Genomic DNA, 23,084 nt, shown 5'->3' with positions numbered 1-23,084 from the left:
TGCGAGGGCTTTATATGCGATAAATGCAGGGAAATAGTTAGGCTGACAGAGAAGATCTTAGAATTAGAGTCTCGCATCCAATCTTTATCTGAGGATAGTAAGAGTTTAACGACGATAGAAAACACTTTGGATGCGAGCAACATTAGCGCACACAGCTCGGTTCCGGTTGAAAATCCTCCGCAGCTGGGAAACTTCGTGACTGTGAGACGGCGTAGTCGCAGGACAAAACATCACTCGACCGTTCCGATTACAGTCTCGAACAGGTTTGCCCCGCTCAGTGACGCACCGACTGAGAAACCTGCTGAAAGTGCCCTAGTTATCGGTGATTCTATTGTTCGGAACGTTAACATAGAGGCACCAGCCACCATAGTCCAATGTTTACCGGGAGCCAGAGCGCCTGACATCAAGTCAAATTTAAATGTGCTGGCTAAGGCTAATCGTAAATTCAGTAAGATTGTTATTCACGTCGGCACAAATGATGTTCGACTCCGTCAATCGGAGATCACAAAAGATAACATTAAAGAGGTGTGTGAGCTCGCAAGCATGATGTCAGACACTGTAATATTCTCTGGCCCCCTCAATGCTTATCGTGGTGATGAGATTTATAGCAGATTATCATCACTAAATGGCTGGTTGTCTGAGTGGTGCCTGCAGAATGATATAGTTTTTATAAATAACTGGAAGAGTTTTGAGGGCAGACCTGACCTGTTGAAACGAGATGGTCTCCATCCCTCCTGGGCTGGGACTTCCATCCTGTCTAGAAATATGGCAAAAAGTCTTAATGCTAATGCTAAAACTTGACTCGCTGGGGCCCAGGTCAGGGAGCAGACAGTATGGCTTAACCAACTGTCTGCTTGCCGTCTCACGTCGCAGAATACACAAAATGTACAACATGTAGTAATCCGTTCTCCCAAACATCACAAAATAGAGACTGTGTCTGTCCCCCGGATTAGCAAACATAAAATAATGCGTAAACCTCTTGAAAGTAATTTAATAAACGTTAAACAAACTAAACATGAACAAAATACAGATAATCAACTGTTACGACTCGGATTGCTAAATATTAGATCTCTCTCTAATAAAGCACTTTTTGTTAACGATATGATAACAGATCATAAAATAGACATGCTCTGTTTGACAGAAACATGGCTAAAACCAGATGATTATATTGCTTTAAATGAATCTGTCCCCCAAGATTATTATTATAAACACGAGCCTCGTCTAAAAGGCAGAGGGGGAGGTGTCGCAGCACTTTACAATAACTCTCTTAGCATTTCCCAGAAGTCGAACTCTAAATATAATTCTTTTGAAGTCATGGTTCTTCATGTTTCAACACCTAATACTAAAGATAAAACACTTTTTAAATTGATTCTAGCTATTGTATATAGGCCTCCAGGGCACCACACAGATTTTATTAAAGAATTTGGTGGGTTCTTATCAGAACTAGTACTGGCCGCAGATAGACTCCTTGTCGTTGGTGACTTTAACATCCACGTAGATAACGTTACAGATGCCTTAGGAATGGCTTTCAAAGACACTCTTAACTCCATGGGCATTAGTCAACATGTGTCAGGACCCACTCACCTTCGTAATCATACTTTAGATTTAATACTGTCTTACGGTATAAATGTGGACGACGTTAAAATCCTTCAGCAGAGTGAAGACATTTCGGATCATTATCTGGTATTATGTTTGCTTCACTGGCCTACGGCTGCAAATAAAACTCATTGTTACAAATATGGTAGAACAATAACTTCAACTACCAAAGATGCGTTTCTCGATAATCTGCCCGAATTGTCTCAAATCATGAGAAATAACGTTGAAGATCTTGACATTACCACTGAAAATTTTAATTCCACCTTCTCGGTAACGCTAGACAAAGTTGCTCCACTACGTTTAAAGAAGATTAAAAATGGCAGCCCCACACCGTGGTATAATGAACACACTCAGGCTCTAAAGAAAGCGGCCCGAAAAATGGAGCGCAACTTTAAGAAAACTAAATTAGAGGTATTTCGTACAGCATGGAAGGATAGTATTCGAAAATACAGGAAAGCCCTAATAACTTCTAGATCCGCCTACTTTTCATCACTAATAGAAGAAAACCAGCACAACCCTAGGTTTTTATTTAACACGGTGGCTAAATTAACAAAAAATAAATCGTCAGTGACTTCTGATCCTGTATATCAGCATAGCAGTGATGAATTTATGAACTACTTCACATATAAAATCCAAGATATTAGAGAAAAAATTATAACAATGCAATCAGAAGTGAAACCCGCTGAACAAACTAACTACAGCGCCCTTAAGGAGAAAATGCAATTATTTTATACCGTAGATCAAGATGAGCTGTCTAAAATTATTAGATCATCTAAATCAACAACATGCATACTAGACCCTATACCTACAAATCTACTGAAAGAGATGCTCCCAGAAATTATAGATCCTCTTCTTGGTATTATTAACTCATCTCTGACATTAGGACATGTGCCTAAAGCATATAAGGTGGCTGTTATAAGGCCCCTTGTCAAAAAACCCCAACTCGACCCTAGAGAACTAAGGAACTACAGGCCTATATCGAATCTACCTTTCATATCTAAAGTTCTGGAAAAAGTAGTTTCAACTCAATTATGCTCCTTCCTCCAAAGGAATGACATCAATGAAGAATTCCAGTCTGGATTTAGAGCATGTCACAGTACAGAGACTGCTTTGATCAGAGTTACAAATGATCTGCTATTGGCGTCTGACCGAGGTTGTATCTCGTTATTGGTGCTGCTAGACCTTAGTGCTGCATTCGATACCATTGACCACAGCACACTCCTACATAGACTCGAAAATTATGTCGGCATTAAGGGAATAGCTTTGAAATGGTTTAAATCTTATTTATCCGACCGTTTTCAATTTGTAGCAATAAACAATGAGGTGTCACGCAAATCGCAAGTCCAGTACGGTGTACCACAGGGCTCAGTCTTAGGGCCTCTGCTCTTCGCATTATACATGCTACCTCTAGGAGATATAATAAAGCGACACGGAGTTAGCTTTCACTGTTATGCTGATGATACTCAACTTTATATTTCCTCGAAGCCTCATGAAACACAGCAGTTCCATCGAATAATGGAATGCATAGTCGATATAAAAAACTGGATGAGTAACAACTTTTTATTACTGAACTCGGACAAAACGGAAGTGTTACTTATTGGACCGAAAACTGCTATAAGTAACAACCAAGAATACTGTTTAACTATTGACGGATGTTCCATAAAACCCTCGTCGTCAGCAAAGAATCTTGGCGTTCTATTCGATAGTAATCTGTCATTTGAGAGCCACGTCGCCAACACCTGTAAAATTGCGTTTTTCCATTTAAGAATATATCTAAACTACGTCATATGCTGTCAATCCAGATGCAGAGAAGTTAATTCATGCATTCATGACATCAAGACTAGATTACTGTAATGCACTGTTAGGTGGTTGCCCTGCAGGCTTATTACAAAAACTCCAATTGGTCCAAAACGCGGCAGCTCGAGTTCTTACACGTACAAAAAAGTATGAACATATTAGCCCGGTTCTGTCAACCTTGCACTGGTTACCTATAAAGCATCGCGTTAACTTTAAAATCTTGCTTATTACCTATAAAGCCTTACATGGTTTAGCTCCTCAGTACTTGAATGAACTCCTTTTGTATTACAGTCCTTCACGTGCATTACGCTCTCAGGCGTCCTGTCAGTTGGTAATACCTAGAATTTCAAAATCAAGTGCAGGTGGTAGATCCTTTTCCTATCTAGCGCCTAAACTTTGGAATAGTCTTCCCTGCACTGTCCGGGAGGCAGACACACTCTGTCAGTTTAAATCTAGACTAAAGACGCATCTTTTTAATCTTGCATACACTACTCTTCCATAATATAAATCTTCAGAGGGTTTAGGCTGCATTAGTTAGATCAACCGGAACCAAAAACACAACTGATGTACTTGTTGCATCAAAGAGTACAGAACAGTACTCTACTCTCAGCCAGTCTTGTCTCATTGTTCCAAGGTTACCACAGCGAGCAGGATGCAGTTCATGGCCTGACCTGATGGTAGAGCGGAGAATGGGAAGTGGGGACCTGACAAGAGCTGAGATGATAGAGCTGGATAAAGAAGGACGCGGTCTCTTGACATGTCTTCACCACAAAATTTCAAATGCTATTAGATTATTAATGATAATCTTAAACTATAATTTATTTTATTATTAAGTTTATTTATTTTATTTAGCCTTGTTGTGCAAGTTCTCTGGAGCTTGTGCAGAGGCAGCAGCTTTTGCCAGAGGGGAACTGGAATCCCCTGGTTGGGCCTGGGTTCTCCTGAGGTTTTTTTTCTCGATTAGAGTTTTGGGTTCCTCGCCACCGTTTGCATACTGTTTTTGCACTATCTGCCTGACCGGGGGGGCTGCTTTAGAATCTTAAAGTTTTACTTAATTAATATTGCATATAGGAATTTATTATCTGTTATATTTGACCTGTGCTTCTCTCTCCTTTATCCTAAATGTGTGCTCTCACTGAGCGTGTGTGTGTGTGCGTACTTGTCTGTGTACGTACGTGTGTGTGTGTGTGTGTGTGTGTGCTTGTGTGTGTGTGTGTGTGTGCGTGTTGTGTGTGTGGAGTGTTTTGTGTGTGGGTGTGTCTGTCTTCTGTGTTTTCAACCTTTTCTTGTTTTTGCAGGTACAACTTTGATTGTTTTGCTTGTAGTCAATGTGTCTCATGTACAGCTGCTTTGTAACAATGAAAATTGTAAAAGCGCTATATAAATAAAGTTGAGTTGAGTAATGATGTGGAACAGGTTGTTCTCAAACTTCACACCCTGTACATATGTAGTTTGGATGATATCCACTATCATTGAAGGACCAGCGTGTTTCGCTCTCTGCTTGTGGGGTCTACACACAGCTCTAAAGGGGAGTTATGGTAATGCTCCATAGGAGCTAAGTGTGTTCGTGTTCTTAAACCTGATCGAGCGGACATTTTCGGGTGCATAGTCTCAATTTCAGCCAAAGGCCAGTAATCTCCCGAGCAAGAGGAGCACTCTTGGCTACAGACCCACATATTAGGTAGTCCGCCCGCACCACTCGCTTTTCAGGCTAAGGTGAAAAACTCGAGACGTTTTTTAATGGTCTCGGACTTGTCTTGGACTCGTTGGTATTTGAACTCGGACTTGTCTCGGACTTGGTCATTGGTCTCGAAATGTTCTAGTCGGTCTCGTCCGAGTCCAGCGATATATGTTTTATTTTCTCCTTCAAAACAAAACATTGATAGAGCAATATTCTTGTGATCCGAAAACTAATGATCCGAAAACTGTTGCCGACTCTCGACTCTAGAACGAGAGCTGCGCTGCTCATAAGTTCTCTTTCACACGCATCTCAGTATACTTGGTTCAAGTCCGCGGGACTGTCATGCACGCCAGAAAGTGAATAACTGAATTAATTTGTGGATAATATTAAGTGTTTACGGGAGACGCTAAACGGGAACGATTCAGCTGAACTGGTTCGACCGGTTCACTAAAAAGAAAGAACCGGTTCAAATGAACGATTCGTCCGCGGCGCGAACCAGCATCAATCATTCATCAGGCACGATGTCAGCGAGCAGCGGCATAATACAGATTGGTTTTACAAACCATAATAAATGTATCGACAGTGCGCTTAAAAGGAAATTTTTGCACAAAACTTTCCCCAAAACATGTGGGACAACATCCAATTTCGTAAGACACCTGCAAAGGCATCACAAAGAGAGGTAAGTTAATGCCATGTTTCAGAGTTAGCGTTGCATTTGAGTATTTTAGAAAGTTTGGAAAGTAGGGCTTAAAGATAAGATTGATCGTGTTTTTATTGTCATTGTGATGAACATGTTATTTAAGGATGGGCACCGACGTGCTTATAAACGTGCTTATAAACGAGCCGTGAGCCTCTGCTCTTTCAAGCGGCTCCTCTATCGAACACGCACGTGCACGGGCAGGCGCACGCACGCACGCACAAAAGTGTTCATTGCTGCACAACCTTGCTGTTAGGAGGGCTGATAAAAAAGTTCCTTAAAAAAGTAATAAACAGTTACACTTCGGCTTTGTGACTTTAGTGCTATACCTATATAGTAAAAATAAAATGACCTTATTTTATCTGCTTTTTGATCATTACAAACAATAATGAAAATGATTATCTTAGAATAGAAGATATGCTGTCTCTTGCGTCACATAAATTCTCAATAGTTAAGTATGTGGTCTTGTAGTCATGATTTTTTTCTGTCTCTGTATTGACTGTCTCAATTGGACTCGGTCTTGACTTGGACTCGAACCTCTCTGGACTTGGACTTGACTTGGACTCGAACCTCTTTGGACTCGGACTTGACTCTGTCTCGACTAGTCCTGGTCTTGGACTTGTCTTGGACTCGACAATGGTGGACTTGACTACAGCCCTACGCACTGGGGCGTTGAGACACAGCGTCAAAGGAGCTCTAAAGAAGTCAGCTATAGTTAGCTAATTGTTAAACCTAATACTTTTTTAAAAATAAAACCTTACCGATCTGTCTCTGCTGGCAAAGTCGCGCTGGCAAAGTTGATTAATCCGCTTGGTCAAATGCATTTTCTGGATCATATTCGGGCTTGAACTCACAGGGTACCTGTGACATTATCAGCAGTTAATATGGTTTGAAAGCTGATGTTCCGAATATGGTAAGGGGAGTTATATTTCTGTCACATGCTTGAGGTATTCGGCCAATCACAACACACTCAGTAGCTGGCCAATCAGAGCACACAGCGCTTTTCACAACGATGAGCTTTGTTAAAAATCGAGGTGTGTCAGAAAGGCGGGGCACAGAGGAGCAACAGTAATGCACGGTATTTGAAAACTAATGTATTTTTTTTAACCATAAATGCGTTAGCCATCCAATATGACCCCCTCAGACACGCCACAGCTCGAGTTTTTTTTTTTTTAACAACAGATGTAATCAGAGTAAGCACTTCAAATGCAGCTATCTAAATGAACATTTAAATGATAAGCTAGTTAAATTCTAAATGAGAACAAGAAACATTTACACACGTGATATATTAGCCGATCCTCTGCTTTCTGTTTATGATGTAACGTAATTACATAAAGAGGAACTGCTGCTAACTTAAATTTCCATTGTTTATAGTCATTGGTAATATTCTTATATTGTCTAATATATAATAAAAAAGACAGACCAGCAATATGTAGTGGCGTCCACCTATAGTTGTCCTCCCTGATACTGCATGAGGCCTCATGAAGCAGCAGTACCTCCACACAGCGGCAGTGACCCTTTAGAGATGCCAGATACAGTGCTGTACGACCTCCAGAATCCTGCACATCTACATGAACCATTGTCTCTAACAGCACCTGAAGGGCTTCACTGTGACCATTGTAAGCCTGACAGAGACAATTCACAAAATTATTAAATTCATTACAGAGAGAGAGAGAGAGAGAGAGAGAGAGAGAGAGAAAGAGAGAGAGACTAAATATTTAATATTTATTCACAATTTTAGCGATTACTCTGCACAAAAGGGTGTCTTGTTCACTCACCAGTTTAATATTTTATTTATATAATTGTCGTGCAAAAAAAAATCACATGCCTTCTAAAACACTGTGTTTTATTTACAAAACTTGTCACAAAGAAAGCAAGCAGTTATATTACATATGCAAGGAAAATTGATTTGTATGCATCTTAAGCTTATTTAATATTTAATCACGAAATCACGAACCTCTGACCTTTGCAAAATTGTAATTTGTGCTAGTTTAATGTTCTATTTGCTTAAAGGTGCAATGTGGCAAACAAAATAATGATCTATTGACAGAAATGCAACATAATATACATACAGTAACCATGTGTTCAGATGTGTATTTACATTACATAATGAAGCCTTCTGTTTTTATTACCTTAGAATGAGCTATTTCTATCTACATACACAGCGGGTCCCCTTATATGGAATTCATCATGTTGCATCGCCATGTTTCTACAGTAGCCCTAAACGGACAAACTGCTCTACAGAGCGCATTTCGTAAATATGTTATCTCCTTCGGCAAAGAAGTGAAAACGTTACGACATTTTTGTACTGTGTCATCCACCGTAGTGCTTCAATAGGGAGGGGTGAGCACTGGAGTGAAGCGGTGTTTGCAATTTACAACCTCACCACTAGATGCCGCTAAAATTTTCACCTTGCTCCTTTAATCCTTTTAGTGAATCAAGTATTAAAACTGCACAAAACATCATTTGAATTTGTGTGCAAATAATCTTTGCTCTTTTACCTCCCAGAATACTTACAGCTAAGTGTAAAGGGCTTATGGGAACAGAACTCTTCACATCCTCCACACACTTGAAAGACAATTCTAAGAGCTGTGAAAGACAATTACACAGACACTTCACTTTGAATACATCATAGGAATAAAGGAATGTAGTAGAATTTAATGTTTCGAAATGTATGTGGATTAAAGCCCCAGTGAACCGAAGGTGGCGATCGTTTTTTCTTTTGTATTCTGAAGCATTTCCGAGTGAAATGGAATTTCCAATTGATTTGCCAATTGATTGGATGTATATAAACGTGTTTAATTTTACAATGAAACTGGCAGCAGACTGACACTTGAAGGGGAGGAGTTAACGGATGTCCTGCCCAAGCCATCTAAATAACGTCATCTGAGGTGTATAGCCACTAGACGACGGACAAGCCTTTTCAGATTTGAATTGAAAATTACGAGGGCACTTGAATTTTAAAAAGATAATGAATTGTAATGATAAGTTATTTATAACAAACACTGCAATATGAAAATGAGCAATTTTTAATATCACAGGGACTTTAATGTGAATCACAGTCATTCATAAAACTGTGGCTTCATTTTCCAAATACCTTTTGGGGTCCTTTTAATATAAATATATGTCTAAAAATCTGTAAACGGTGTTTATAAAAATGTTTATAAAAGATGTTGATTCTGGAATTTGACTGACATTTACTTCATTTAAGAAAACGTTTCTATAGAAAAAGAACAATGTTCCTTCATTTTGTGTGGCCTGAGGGTGAGTAGTTTAACTTGAAAATTTTAAATTTGGGGAGAACTAACCCTTAACTCAATATAGCATTGTTGGGATGAGGTGGAATAAAGGGGAACGAGAAGATAACACCGAAGCTATAATAGTATTGACATTTTTATTAGTTTCATGTTTCATTTTCATTTGTTTTTAGTTTTTTACTTATTTGTTTATAATATAGTAATATGTGACCCTGGACCACAAAATCAGTCATAAGTAGCACGGGAATATTTGTGGCAAAAGCCAACAATACATTGTATGGGTCAAAACTTTATTTTTGTTACTGGATGCCACAAAATCGCTAACACAAATAGCCAGACACACGCCTACAAACTTCACTTTCTGCTGCCCGCTCCACTCAAGCTTGGTCTCTACTTCAAGCTTAGAATTTCAGCTTTCGGGTTTATCTACTCTCAATAACAGTAAGCCAAAAGAGAGTGTTAAAATAAACCTGTTTCTTCTTATCAACACCTTGCTACAGCACCTCTGATTAACAACTTTTAAAGGTGATTTTCTCAATATTTTTTTTTTGCACCCTCAGATTCCAGAGATTTAAATAGTTGTATTTCAGCCAATACATACATCAATGGAAATCTTATTTATTCAACTTTCAGGTGATGTATAAATCTCAATTTCAAAAAATTGAGAGTGGTTTTGTTGTCCAGTGTCATATACAGGTACATCTCAAAAAATTTGAATATCGTGAAAAAGGTCAATATTTTTTGTCACTCATTTCAGAAAGTGAAATCCATATATTAAATAGATTCATTACACATAGAGTGAAATATTTCAAGCCTTTATTTCTTGAAATATTGATGATTGTGGCTTACAGATAATGAAAACGTCTTGGTTACGGATGTAACATCGGTTCCCTGATGGAGGGAACGAGACGTTGTGTCGAACCGACAGAATGGGGTTTGTCTTGAGAACCTATCATCTTCTGAGTATTTAGAAAAGTCCAATGAAAATTGGCGAATGAAATTTGCATGCCCGGGTATAAGATTGAAGCTGGCGTGCTCATTCATTCACCTTTGGTCTGAGGAGCCTTAAGCATTCTCCCCCGACCGCTGGGGTGGGCGGCCAGTGTTGTGGCATGAGGGACACAACGTCTCGTTACTCCATCAGGGAACCGAGGTTACATCCGTAACCAAGACGTTCCCTTTCTGTCGGTCTCTCGACGTTGTGTTGAACTGACAGAATGGGGTTCCTATGTAAGACGCCACAGCACTGAGCCGCATCACAATCTCTAGCGGAGCGACGTTGACTGGCCTGGGCGAGTCAGACGAAGACGCTAACGTGAAATTATGACCATCCAGTGGAGAGAAAGGGGGACCCAGAGCTTTACCACAAAGTTGGGAAGCCCCTGCCACCGGCCGTCACGGGCGGAGGCCTAGTTCTCTAAATGGCGAGAAGCCGCCCGGCACCGTAAGGGCCACTGGGTAAGCATTATTCCCCCCGGGTGAAATACGCTGCAGAGACCATTACCTACCATAGGGAGGAATTAGTGGAGACACCACATGGTCTCACCAACAGGTGAGAACTCATGGGAAAATGTGCGGACTGCAGGAGTTAACCGCAAGGTGGGAGTCCACCTAGGTAGGTCATGGGTTGCCGAGGTGGGAACCATTCATGAGGATACATCAGACGGAACAGCCCATGGAGGGGGGGTTACCACGTCTGGAGCACTAGGTCCGGTTAGAGCTATGTGGGAGATAACTCAACTGTTCCCCGGCCTAAGGGGGCAGGGCTGCTCTGCCCAGCCTGCCCCGAGGAAGGTGCTAGTGATGGATAAAATGCCTGTTCTTTACCCAGTGGGGGAAAGAGGGGAGGCGTAATAGCCGCTGATCCCCCTAAGGAAGGGGGAAGGGCTTTCGCAGGCGTACGCCCTAACGGCTGCCGGTCCTACACCTTGCCAGGATGCGGGCTGACACCGGTTCCGCGCGTAGGTATTAGAACCTCACGGAGTTGTTGCATAGCCCAACCCGAAGCTCTGCAGATGTCTGCTAGAGAGGCGCCCTGATCCAGTGCCCATGAGGAGTGTGCCTCATTCCCAACGGGCAGGGGTGAATTGAGATCGGTATGCCCTAACAAGGGCATCCACGATCCAGTGCGCCAGCCTCTGTTTGGAGACAGCCCTCCCTTCTGCTGACCTCCGAATCAGATAAAGAGCTGCTCAGAGCTTCTGGGCTCTGCGTGCGGTCCAAGTAGAGGCGCAGTGCGCGTACTGGACACAACACGGAAAGATTGGGTCTTCCTCCCCGGTGGGGAGCGCCTGCAGGTTCACCACCTGGTCTCTCGGAAGAGTGGTGGGAACTTTGAGCACGTAGCCGGGGCGGGGTCTCAAGATAACGTGAGAATCCCGGCCCCGAGTTCTAGGCAATCTGTGGACACGAAGGGTGCTTGCAGACCCCCTACCCTTTTGGAGGTGAGCGCCGGGAAAAATCAGGAAAGCCGTTTTTATCAAGACTGAGAAAGAGCGGCAACCCTGAGAGGGTCGAAGGGGGCGGGGCCTCTTGAGGCCCGCCATCTAGGTCGCAAGAGGGTACGGAGTGCGGATAAGGTGGTCACCATCTCGTGCCCCTTAGGAACCTAATGACCAGGTCGTGCTGTCCCAGAGGCTACCCAGCACTTGGGTCATGATGAGCGGCCGTAGCGGCTACATACATTCCCAGTGTGGAGGGGGAGAGGTTACTCCCCAGTCTCTCTTGAGGAAGGGACAGCTCATACCCGACCAAGCAACTCCGCGGGTCTTCTCGCCGAGAAGAGCACCAGGATGAGAAGAGGCTCTACTTATGGGCGTATAGCCGCCCAGTGGCCGAGGCCCTAGCCTGAGTGACGTCCCAACCAGACCGGGGGTGGGTCACTCAGGATCTCCTCGTCCCGTCCAGACATGGAGACCAGGTTCTGCCTGGGATGCCATAACGTGCCCCTTCCCCTGGGGAAGCAGTTCGCCAGGGGGAGCGGCCAGGGGGGAGTTGTTGTCAGAGCCTTAGCTCCGAGAACCAAGTCCTGGTTAGGCCAAAGGGGCGTAACTAGTACCACTTGATGCTCCTCTTCCTTGGCCTTGCACAGGACCTGTGCAATGAGGCTCACTGGGGGGAAGCGTACTTCCGCTTGTCCCGCGGCTAGCTGTGCGCAAGGGCATCTGTGCCAAGGGTTGCCTCGGACAGGGAGTAGCAAAGCGGACAATGGGTGGAGTCCGGGGAGGCAACAGGACCACCTGTGCCTGGCCGAACTCCTCCCAAATGAGCCGGCTGCGCGGGGATGGAGTTGCCACTCTCTACGAGGCGTCGACTGACGAGAGAGCGCATCGGCTGTCTGGTTCAGGACGCCTGGGATGTGTGTGCCTCGCAGGGAACTGATCACCTGTTGACTCCAGAGGAGGAGGCGCCGGGCGAGTCATGTTAGCTGTCGTGAGTGAATGCAATTATATACGCCACAGCAGCTGTGCTGTCTGACCGGACCAGCACGTGCTTGCCCTGCACGAGAGGTAGTAGCCTCCTCAATGCAAGTAGCACAACCAACAACTCTTGGCAGTTGAAATGCCAACGCAGGCGTAGGCCCGTCCACCGCCCCGACACTGCGTGCCCGTTGCACACGGCACCCCAACCCTAAAGGGAGGTATCCCTAAGGGGACCCCTGTCACCAGGGGGTTAGGGTGTGTCGGCAGAAAAAGAGTGATGACCATACGCCTGCTGCCGGTGTGCCACGCTCTCCAAGGAACTTGACTCTGTAACCAGTGTTGGAGCGGTCGTATGTGCATCGACCCGAGGGGGACCACCCCCGCTGAGGATGCCATCCCAGGATCCTCTGAATTGTTTCCGGGGGACCGCTGACTGCCTGAGAGCTTCAGGCAGTTCAACACTGATTGGGCGTGCTCTGTAGTCAGTCGTACTGCCTCTGGAGGCCGCGGGCTTCCTCGTCGCGGGTCTCGCGCCCCCACGGGGGGTGAGCGGGGCTGCTCATGAGGACAGAGTCAAGTTCCATACCAAGAAAGAGGACGCTCTGCACCGGGGAGAGCTCGCTCTTCTCAGTTGACCTGAGGCGACTGGATCGCATAGCCGAGACGGATCGTCTTACCTAGCCAGCCTGATAGTCTGGGAAGCCGGCAGGCTCCCAGAATGAGACAGGGGGACAAAAGGTACGATCTTTTTCATCGTCCCACTGGGGGGTGGTTCGATGGCTAGCAGTACGGATTCCTTGCCGGGGGAGGTCCCCCGGGGAGGAGATCGGCTCTGCTATTTTTCCTGCCTGGCGACTGCCAGAGGGGGCCAGCAGATGGAGAGACGGGGCAGGATCCGTCCCTATCCGACTTCCCAGTGATGTGGCTGGGGTCGGGCCCAATGGTAGCCTCGATCCCCCTGAGGTCTTCCCATGAGGGCCGCTTCGCCGCGGCTGCTGATGGGGCGATGGTCTCCTCCTTCGCTGTCTCCTCCAGGGGGGGCCGCCTGAGTGGGGGGCGCCAGAGCTGGAGGGTGTCGAAGAGGACCAGGGCTGCTGGGAAGCAGACAGTGCACGGGACTCGACGGCCGGGGCAGCCGAGTCGCGGCACAGAGGACTGCTTCTTTACTGTCGAGAACCCTCCGGGGGCGGCCGCGTGCGGGTCTCGCGCCCCCAATGGGGGGTGAGCGGGGCCGCTGCAGCTCGACAGTAACACCAACCAGCCCCCCCCCCCTTGCGAGACGGGTGTGTCGAGAAAGCGGACCTTCTCGGTGTTACTCATCCGCGCAAGGATCGGCCAGAGGAGTTTCTCATGGACCACAAGTGTGGACATCGTCCGACCCAGGGCCCGCATGGTCACCTTGGTCGCCCGTAGAGTGAGGTCGGTGGCTGCGCGGAGTTCCTGCATAAGCGCTGGGTCAGTCTTACCCTCGTGGAGCTCTCTCAACGCCCTGGCCTGGCAGGAGCCATAGCATGGAGAGAGGAGGCAGCTTGGTCCGCTGCAATGTAAGCTCTCGACACCAGAGATGCCGAGACCCCACATGCTTTGGACGGGAGTCTAGGTCGAGCCCCATCCCCAGGTGGCCGCCGCCTATGGGCACGAGTGCACCGCGGCGGCATACTCCACCTGGCGGACATCGACGTATCCTCTAGCTGTCCCAACCTCGAGGGAAGAGAGGGTGACGGAACTTTGTTTGACGTGAAACGTGCCGGAAAGGGGGCGTTTCCAGGTCTTACTAAGTTCCTCATGCACTTCCGGTAAACACGGCACTGAGGACGGGCGCGGATTGGAGCCGCGCTCAAACCTGAGGCGCCATGTAGCCAGCCGCGAGTGCCAGGAGAGGCAGTCCGGGCACTGCAACCCAACACTCACGGCGGCCCGGGAAAGCATGGCTGACATTTTGACGTCCGCTTCTTCCTGGGCTCGACCCCCCGAGGGAGGGAGCCCGAGGAATCGTCGGAGTCGGATGGCAGCACGTCACCCCCCGATGCTGCAAGAGACATCTCATCATCACGCATCGTGTCAGAATACGTGATTGAGGAATAAGGCCAGGGGAATGGTCAGACAAGCGAGACGAGGTGCGAACGGTCCGTGAGCCAGTGGCTGGCGGATTATCGCTCACAGTAATCCTCATATCACCCTCGCTGCTTGCCGTAGCTGACGGCAGGGCCGTAGTTCTGCCGCCACGGAACAGGGAGCAAACGAGGTGGTGGCTGAGTCCCGTGGGAACACAGCCACCCATGACGCAATGTCTGAATCGTCACCGCCCGTAGTGCGGGCAGGTCATATCCACAACGTCTGCCCCAGCGTACTGGAAGCAGGCATTGTGTCTGCCCCCCTCCTCGATGAGTGTTTTGCACCCATGAGAACAGCGGGACAAGCCACGCTGGAGAAATTTGCTCTTTTAGAAAAGGAAATTTGCTCGAACACCTCCGGAACTGCCGAGACGCCCAGGGGAGAGTCACTGCAGGAAGGGACCGTCCGCTGTACCACGTCGAAGATTCCAGCAGCAAAATGATCACCAAAGATCGTAGAGAAGCTCATCAGATGCGTAGTCTCTGAAGAACAAAAGGTGAATGAATGAGCATGCTGGCTTCCCTCTTATACCCGGACATCCGGGGAGGAGACCGGCATGCAAATTTCATTCGCCAATTTTCATTGGCCTTTTCTAAATACTCATAAGATGATAGGTTCTCAAGACAAACCCCATTCTGTCGGTTCGACACAACGTCGAGAGACCGACAGAAAGGGAAACCACAATTCAGTGTCTCAGAAAATTAAAATATTACATAAAATCAAAAAAAACGATATTTTAAACAGAAATGTCAGGGTTCTGAAAAGTATGTTCATTTCTATGCACTCATATTAGGTTGGGCCTCCTTTTGCATGAATTACTGCATCAATGTGGCGTGGCATGGAGGCAATCAGTCTGTGGCACTGCTCAGGTGTAATGGAAGCCCAGGTTGCTTTGATAGCAGCCTTCAGGTCATCTGCATTGTTGGGTCTGGTGTCTCTCATCTTCCTCTTTACAATACCCCACAGATTCTCTATGGGGTTCAGGTCAGGCGGGTTTGCTCTACCGTTTGAGTATAATTTTTTGTATCTTCCATCTCGCAAAATTACACAATATATTATACATTTTAGGGTAGTTTTAACAAGCACTTAAAGGTTAGGTACTGAAGTTTGGGTTAATTACCAGTTTGAGATTGTGTTTCTTGCCGTGAGCAGCTGCATAGTGTACTGGACTGAATCCTTTACTGTCAAGCAAGGCTGGATCAGCACCATAATTCAACAGAAGCTTTAAACACCTGCAAGATCGAACAACAAATGAAGGGTTAGGTTGAATTGAACTTAGAGGTTAATATTTTTGTTTTGAATATGAATTGCATCTTTACCATAGAGTCTCCTCATCACAATCATTGCTGCATTGTTGGTCAGGACAGATATGCTCAACTCTATGGGACAAAGCGTACATAAACTTATGAAACCCTAAAATACTAAATTTGAGATATTGACAATTATGTACAGGTTGCACTAAATAATATATTTATTAGTCAAGTGGCTGTAGTGTGTTGTAGTTCTTCCAGTATAAACACCCAACTTGAAACAACGTTACAAAATGAACTACAGCATGCTTGATATGCTTAAATATATAATGCTACATTACAAAACTGTGAGTGCCTCACATCATTCAACAGAAGATAGATACTCTTTCCATCCAATCACTGTGCTGCTGCATAAAGGCATGTGATGACATTTTATGTTATAAAATGAGATTTTTGACGTTGTGTTTAGAGACAGACTGGGGACCTATCTTTACACGCCACTGCGCAGAGCCGTATCGCGACCTCAAGTGGAGCGACACTGACTGGCCACAAGTGATCGCTACTGCGAGATGCAATCTTCCAGTGGGATCAGTACTAGTAGCATACCACGAGAGGCTTGTACCGACGGCCATCACGGACGGTGGCGTTTGTCTCTATTAGCGAGACACCGCCCGGCGCCGTAAGGAACACTGGGGAAACACTGCTCTCCTCGTTGAAGAGTGTGTTACGGAGTCCACATCCTACTACAAGGGGAGGTTACATGTGGAGACACCAACATGGTCTCACCAGTGGGGAGAACAACATGTGAGAATTTGTGTCAGCCCGAATGGGGGGACAGAACCAAGGTGGGGTAAACCACCGGTGGTAAGCCACTCAAGGTCTCTTCGTCCCGTCCAGGGGCCAGACATGGAGATTCCAGAGGCTTGGTTTGGGGTGCCACACTGATAGAAGACCCTTCGTCAGGGGAATCGGCCAGGGGAGAACTGTCATCAGAGCCACTAGGTCTGACAACCAAGTCTGGTTGGGCCTGTAAGGCGCAACTAGCAGTATTTGATGTCCCTCTTCACTGACTCACTGGGGGAAAGGTGTACTTCCGCTTGTCCCGTGGCCAGCTGTGTGCTAAGGCATCCGTGCCGAGGGGTCCCTCGGTCAGGGAGTACCAAAGCGGGCAATGGGTGGAGTTCGGGGAGGCAAACAGGTCCTGGCCGAACCGCTCCCATATGAGCCGGGCTGCACGGGGATGGAGTCGCCATTCTACGTGGGGGGTCCTCTGACGAGAGAGCGCATCAGCTGTCTGGTTCAGGTCGCCCAGGATGAAGGTGGCTCACAGTGACTTGATCACCTGCTGACTCCAGAGGAGGAGGCGTCGGGCGAGTCGTGACACCTGCCTTGAGCGTATGCCACCTTGATTGATGTACGCCATGGCAGCTGTGCTGTCCGACCGGACCAGCACGTGTTTGTCCTGCACGAGGTGTTGAGAATGCCCCGAGGCTGTGCTCGGGACCTCAGCAACCGATAGTTGGTTGGGTCACGGGAGGAACAGTCTGCTTCTTCACCACGGAGAACCTCCACGGTGTCACCACACAGCCCAGCTTCCGAGATGGGCGCATCTAGAAGGCGGGCCTTCTGCGCGTCACTACGCAAGATTGAACCTTGGACCACTATTATGGACATCGTCTGACCCAGAGCACCCGCTATGACCTCCGTCGCACGAGGCCTGTGGTGGTGCGCAGCCGGGTCGGTCTTCCCATCAACCAGATCCCAATGCTTTGACTTATGACCCAAATTGGTCACCATAGCATTATGGTCCTGATGGACAGCCATAGCGTGGAGGGCGGAAGCAGTTTAACCCACAGCATCGTAAGTCTTCGTCAAAGAGCTTACATGCCCTGGAAGGGCGCCTTGGTCGACCCCTCCAAGTGGCAGCATCTGCGGTGCACTGCGACTGCACATTCCACCTGGGGGACGTCGACATATCCCTTAGATTCCCCACCATCGAGGGAAGTAACATCTCCTGAGCCCGTCAGACTGGAACACATCACGAACGGCATATTCCACATCTTTGTGAGCTCCTCATGCACCTCCAGGCTCGGGCAAACACAGCCGTCATCTCCGCATTGCCTCATCTTAGGCTCGACCGCCTGGAGGCGGGAGCTCCAAGGGGTCTCCGAATCCGATGCCAGGAGGTAGCTGTCCGATGTTATGACAGAAAGTTTGTCCCCATCCTGTTGTCGAGTCTGCCCGCTATGGGACGGTACACCGCCGCCCATCGGGAACGAGCCAGGTGAGTGTGCCGGGGCACAGATGATCCGTAAGCCGAAACTGGCGGAGTGACATCCATGGGACTCCCCAGTCACCCCTGCCACTCGCTGAAGCGGTCGACCTCCCTGAAGTGGCAGTCGAACTCGTTCAGGAAGCAGACAGGGTTGCGGCCACATTCCGGAGAATGTAGCCAATCGTGACCGCAACACCTTAATCGACGAGCCCTGCCACTGCATGCTGGACCCCCAACATGCAATACAGGTGTCGTGTCCGTCGGACTCGGGATGAGTCTGTCATACCCAAGAACACAGTTGCGAGACATGCCCGAAGACAGTGCAGACTGTGATATGAAATTTGCTCTTGCCCAGGGGAAGTCCGCCACCGAGAGGGAGAAATCCGCTGCTTCGCGTCGTAAATCCAGCAGTCTGGAAGAAATCTCGAAGAGATGGAGCGCTAGACATGTACGCCATGCAGGTTCCGAAGAACAAAGGATGAGTGAATGAATGCATGGGGCAGGGACTGGCGTGCGTTTGCCATTCGCCAAAGCCCATTGGCATTTTAAATTCTTCTCGGAGATGATAGGTTCTCAAGATCAAACCCCAGTCTGTCTCTCAACACAACGTCAAGAGACCGACTGAAGGGGAACTGGTATTGATACTGTCCTTGTTTGTTCAGGAGATTGTGGACGGCGGGCATATGAATCCGGAGAGGTGCAGGTGAGGAGGTGCCGTTCGTGGATGGTGAGAACGTGAAGAGCTTGGAGATCTTGGAAAGCTTGGAGAACTTGGAAACTTTGAGAACTTGGAAGGCTTGGAATCCTCGGAAGGCTTGGAAAATCACAACGAGATTCAGGTAAGTCAATCGGGTAAGTATACATACTGTATAATGAGTCCGTTTCAAAGCGAGACCAGACGCTGACTGTGTGCTGAGTCTTTTGTAGTGGCATTGATGACAGGGCTAATGACGGACGTGCAGGTGGTGATGATTAGAACTCTGGCGTGAGTGAGCAGGGTGTGGAAGTCGTGAGAGCGCCTAGTGTATCCGTGACCATACCCCCCTCCATAGTCTGCTCCTGCGGACCAAAAACTTTGTTGTTGTGGTGGCCCACTGGGGTGGTCCCAGTGGAAGGTGGTGAGAAGCTCTGCGTCGAGGATGTCGTCATGGTGGACCCAAGAGTGTTCTTATGGGCCGTATCCTTCCTAGTCGACTAGATATTCTAAATGGCCACCACGGCGACGGAAATCCAGGATGTCTCAGACGGAGTAAATGGTGCCATCTTCCAGACCTGTGCTTCTCTCTCCTTTATCTTAAATGTGTGCTCTCACTGTGTGCGTCTGTGTGTGTCTGTGTGTTAGTTCGTGTGCATATTGTGTGTGTGCAGTGTTTTGTATGTGGGTATGTCTGTCTTCTTTGTTTTCACCTTTTTCTTGTCTTTGCAGGTACAACTTTAATTGGTTTGCTTATAGTCAATATGTCTTATGTACAGCTGCTTTGTAACAATGAAAATTGTAAAAAGCGCTATATAAATAAAGTTGAGTTGAGTTGAGTTATTGGACCGAAAACCACCATACAGTACGTAACAACCAAGAATACTGCTCAACTATTGACGGACGTTCCACAAAACCCTCGTCGTCAGCAAATAATTTTGGCGTTCTATTCGATAGTAATCTGTCATTTGAGAGCCACGTTGTAAAACGTCTCGGTTACATTTGTAACCTCGGTTCCCTGATGGAGGGAACGAGACATTGTGTCTAACCGACAGATTGGGTTCGTCCCTGAGAACCAATCGTTTCCGACTACTTAGAAAAGGCCAATGAAAATTGGCAAATTAAATTTGCATGCCGGACTCCGCCCCGGAAATCCGGGAATAAAAGGGAGACGGCGTGCATCATTCATTCACCTTAGTTCTGAGGAGCCTGAGACCTCTCACGACTGCTGCAGAGGACAGCACGTGTTGTGGCAAGGAGGACACAACGTCTCGTTCCCTCCATCAGGGAACCGAGGTTACAAACGTAACCGAGACGTTCCCTTTCTGTTGGTCTCTCGACGTTGTGTCGAACCGACAGATGGGGTTCCAATGGAAAACGCTGTAACACTGTGCCCTGTCACAATCTCAAAGAAGCGACGGTGACTGGCCTGGGCGAGTCAGCCGTGAGTGCTACCGCGAAATTGTAATCTACCAGTGGGTAGGTAGGGGGTCCCAGAGCTTTCTTGAAAGGTGGAAAGGCCCCTACCTTTGGCCTCACAGGCGGCGGCCTTGTTTCTCTAACAGGGAGAAGCCGCCCGGAACCATAAGGCCACTGGGTAAGCGCTACTTCCTCAAGTGGGGGATGCGCTACAGAGACCACTTCCTACCGCAGGGAGGAGACTAGTGGAGATACCAACATGGTCTCACCGATGGGGGAGAACTCATGGGAAGAATGTGCGGACAGAAGGAGTTAATAGCGAGGTGGAGGTCCACCTAGGGAAGGTCATGGGTTACCAAGGTGGGAACCAATTATGAGGATACATCAGATGGAACCGCCCTGCTGTGGGGTTACAACGTCCGGTAGCACTAGGTCCGGTTAGAGCTATGTTGTGGATAACTCAGTTGGTACCCAGCCTAAGGGGCAGGGCTGCTCTGCCCAGCCCGCCTGCAGGAGGTGCTTGCTTAGTGATGGATGGAGTGCCTGTTCTTCACCCAGTGGGGGAAGAAGGGAGGCTAGTTTAGTACGCTGACCCCCTTAGGAGAAAGGGGGGACCACGTAGCCGAGACGGATCGTATCCCGTAGTCACTGTGACGGTTGGGAAGTTCTTGTCAGGCTCCCAGGGGCCGAGACAGGGAAGCTAGGGGTACATTCTGCTCCATCAACCTCCCGGGGGGTGGTTCGATGGCTGGCAGTGTGGATCCCTCGCCGTGGGGGGCAGGGGGGATTGGGTTCCCGGAGAGGAGATCGACTCTGCTGTTTTACCTGCCTTGCAATGATGTAGCACAGCGCACCATCGATTGAGAGTGCATAGGCTGATGATTATCCTCAACATTGGGTCTTGCCTCAACGTTGAGTTGCCGAACACCGTCGTGTAGAGGGTGAGAGCGGCTGTGATAATACCCAGACGATGATGTAGCACAAAGCACCGTCGATTGAGAGTGCTTAGGCAGCTGATTATCCTCGACACTGGGTCTCGCCGTGACGCAACGTCGAGTTGCCGAACACCATCGTGTAGAGGGTGAAAGTGGCTGTGATAAACACCCAGAGAGAGAAAGAAAACTCTTAGAAGTGGGCTGTTGGGACGGGGCAGGAACCGTCCCGGATCGATCAATCAGCGAAGGAATGGCTGGGGTCGGGCCCGAAGGTATTCTTGATCTCCCTGGGGTCTTCCCATGAGGGCCACTTTGGCTTCCGCCGTGGCTGCTGACTGGGTGGTGGTCTCCTCTTCGATGTCTTCTTCCGGGGGGCCGCCTGAGTGGGGGGCGCCGAAACCGGAAGGCATCGAATAGGACCAGGGCTGCTGGGAAGCAGACTGTGCGCAGGATCTCGACGGCCAGAGGGCGGCCGAGTCGCGGCGGGGTAGGATATCTTCATATCCTCTGTCTGCTTCTTTACTGTCAAGAACTGCAGCTCGACAGTATCACCAAACAGCCCCCTTTGCAAGATGGGTGCATCGAGAAAGCGGACTTTCTCGTCGTTACTCATCTGTGCAAGGTTCAGCCAGAGGTGTCTCTCCTGGACCACAAGTTTTGACATCGCCCGATAGTTGCTATCTTGTAGCGAAGTCTGTTGATCATGAGCGAAGGCTCCAAAGAACAAAAGGTGAACGAATGTGGCACGCCGTCTCCCTTTTATACCCGGATATCCGGGGGCGGAGTCCGGCATGCAAATTTCATTCGCCAATTTCATTGGCCTTTCTAAGAAGTCGGAAGCGATTGGTTCTCAGGGACGAACTCCATCTGTCGGCTCGACACAACGTCGAGAGACCGACAGAAAGGGAACAATAAATTATACAAAATGCACACAAAACACCTGTGCTTGCAGTTCAATAACTGAGTAAACAGGGCTTGACATTTTCCATGCAATAAAAATGACAATTTTAATTTGTCTTTGTTACATTTAACCATCAGCTTGCATTATTTTATTATTTTCGTAAGGATCTTTACATTGTGTCTGTTTCTGTACTTGTTGAACAAGAGACCTCATCTTTCGTTCACGAGTGAGAAGTAACAGCTCGTTCATGTCGAACGAACAAGAATCAGCGGGTCCTTTCGTTCAATCACGAACAAGATGAACGAGATGATTGATCATTCATGTCATTCATGAACGAGAATCAGCGGGTCCTTTGACTCCTTTCGTTCTTGTATGGACGAGATCTCTCTCGTTCAGACTCAAACACAGGCTCGTTCGTTCAGTGAAGGGCGTATTCGTTCAGCACATTCAACCAATGATGTGCTCTGTCAAAGTTCACTCTCGACTCCATTGGCTCGTGCTTTAGACACTCTTTTATGCCAAGACGCTCTGTGCTCGAGGGAGAGATTTCAGTGAACGAGAAATATGAGTCGTTGCCTTTCATGAACGAGAACGATTCGTTCACTTGAAAGATTCGTTCACGAACGTAACATCAGTACTAAGTTTATTTATTTTTATTTAGCCTTGTTGTGCAAGCACTGTGGAGCTTCTGCAGAGGCAGCAGCTTTTGCCAGAGGGGAACTGGAATCCCCTGGTTGGGCCTGGGTTCTCCTGAGGTTTTTTTCTCCATTGGAGTTTTGGGTTCCTTTGCCTGGCCGGGGGGGCTGCTTTAGAATTACAATTTTAAAGTTTTACTTAATTAATATTGCATATAGGAATTCATAGTCTTTTAAATATTTGACCTGTGTTTCTCTTTCCTTTATTTTAAATGTGTGCTTTTCACTGTGCGTGTGTGTGCGTGCGTTCGTATCTTTGTGTGTGCGTGTGTGTGTGTGTGTGTGTGTGTGTGTGTGTGTGTGTGTGTGTGTGTGTGTGTGTGTGTGTGTGTGTGTGTGTGTGTGTGTGT

At 47.5% G+C, this 23,084-nt stretch overlaps 1 protein-coding gene across 1 annotated transcript in view; it reads right to left on the bottom strand.

Moving 5' to 3' along the window:
- LOC130571613 (serine/threonine-protein phosphatase 6 regulatory ankyrin repeat subunit C-like) overlaps positions 1 to 23,084 on the bottom strand; it is a 180,343-nt gene that overhangs the window by 62,404 nt on the left and 94,855 nt on the right. The window contains 4 exon segments of the mRNA XM_057362739.1: positions 7,195 to 7,396; positions 8,289 to 8,360; positions 15,686 to 15,797; positions 15,885 to 15,944. Of these exon segments, the coding sequence (XP_057218722.1) occupies positions 7,195 to 7,396; positions 8,289 to 8,360; positions 15,686 to 15,797; positions 15,885 to 15,944 (446 nt within the window).

Source organism: Triplophysa rosa, linkage group LG20 (genome assembly GCF_024868665.1).
Source record: "Triplophysa rosa linkage group LG20, Trosa_1v2, whole genome shotgun sequence".
Taxonomy (NCBI): Eukaryota; Metazoa; Chordata; class Actinopteri; order Cypriniformes; family Nemacheilidae; genus Triplophysa; species Triplophysa rosa.
This window is presented reverse-complemented; position numbering and strand designations above follow the sequence as displayed.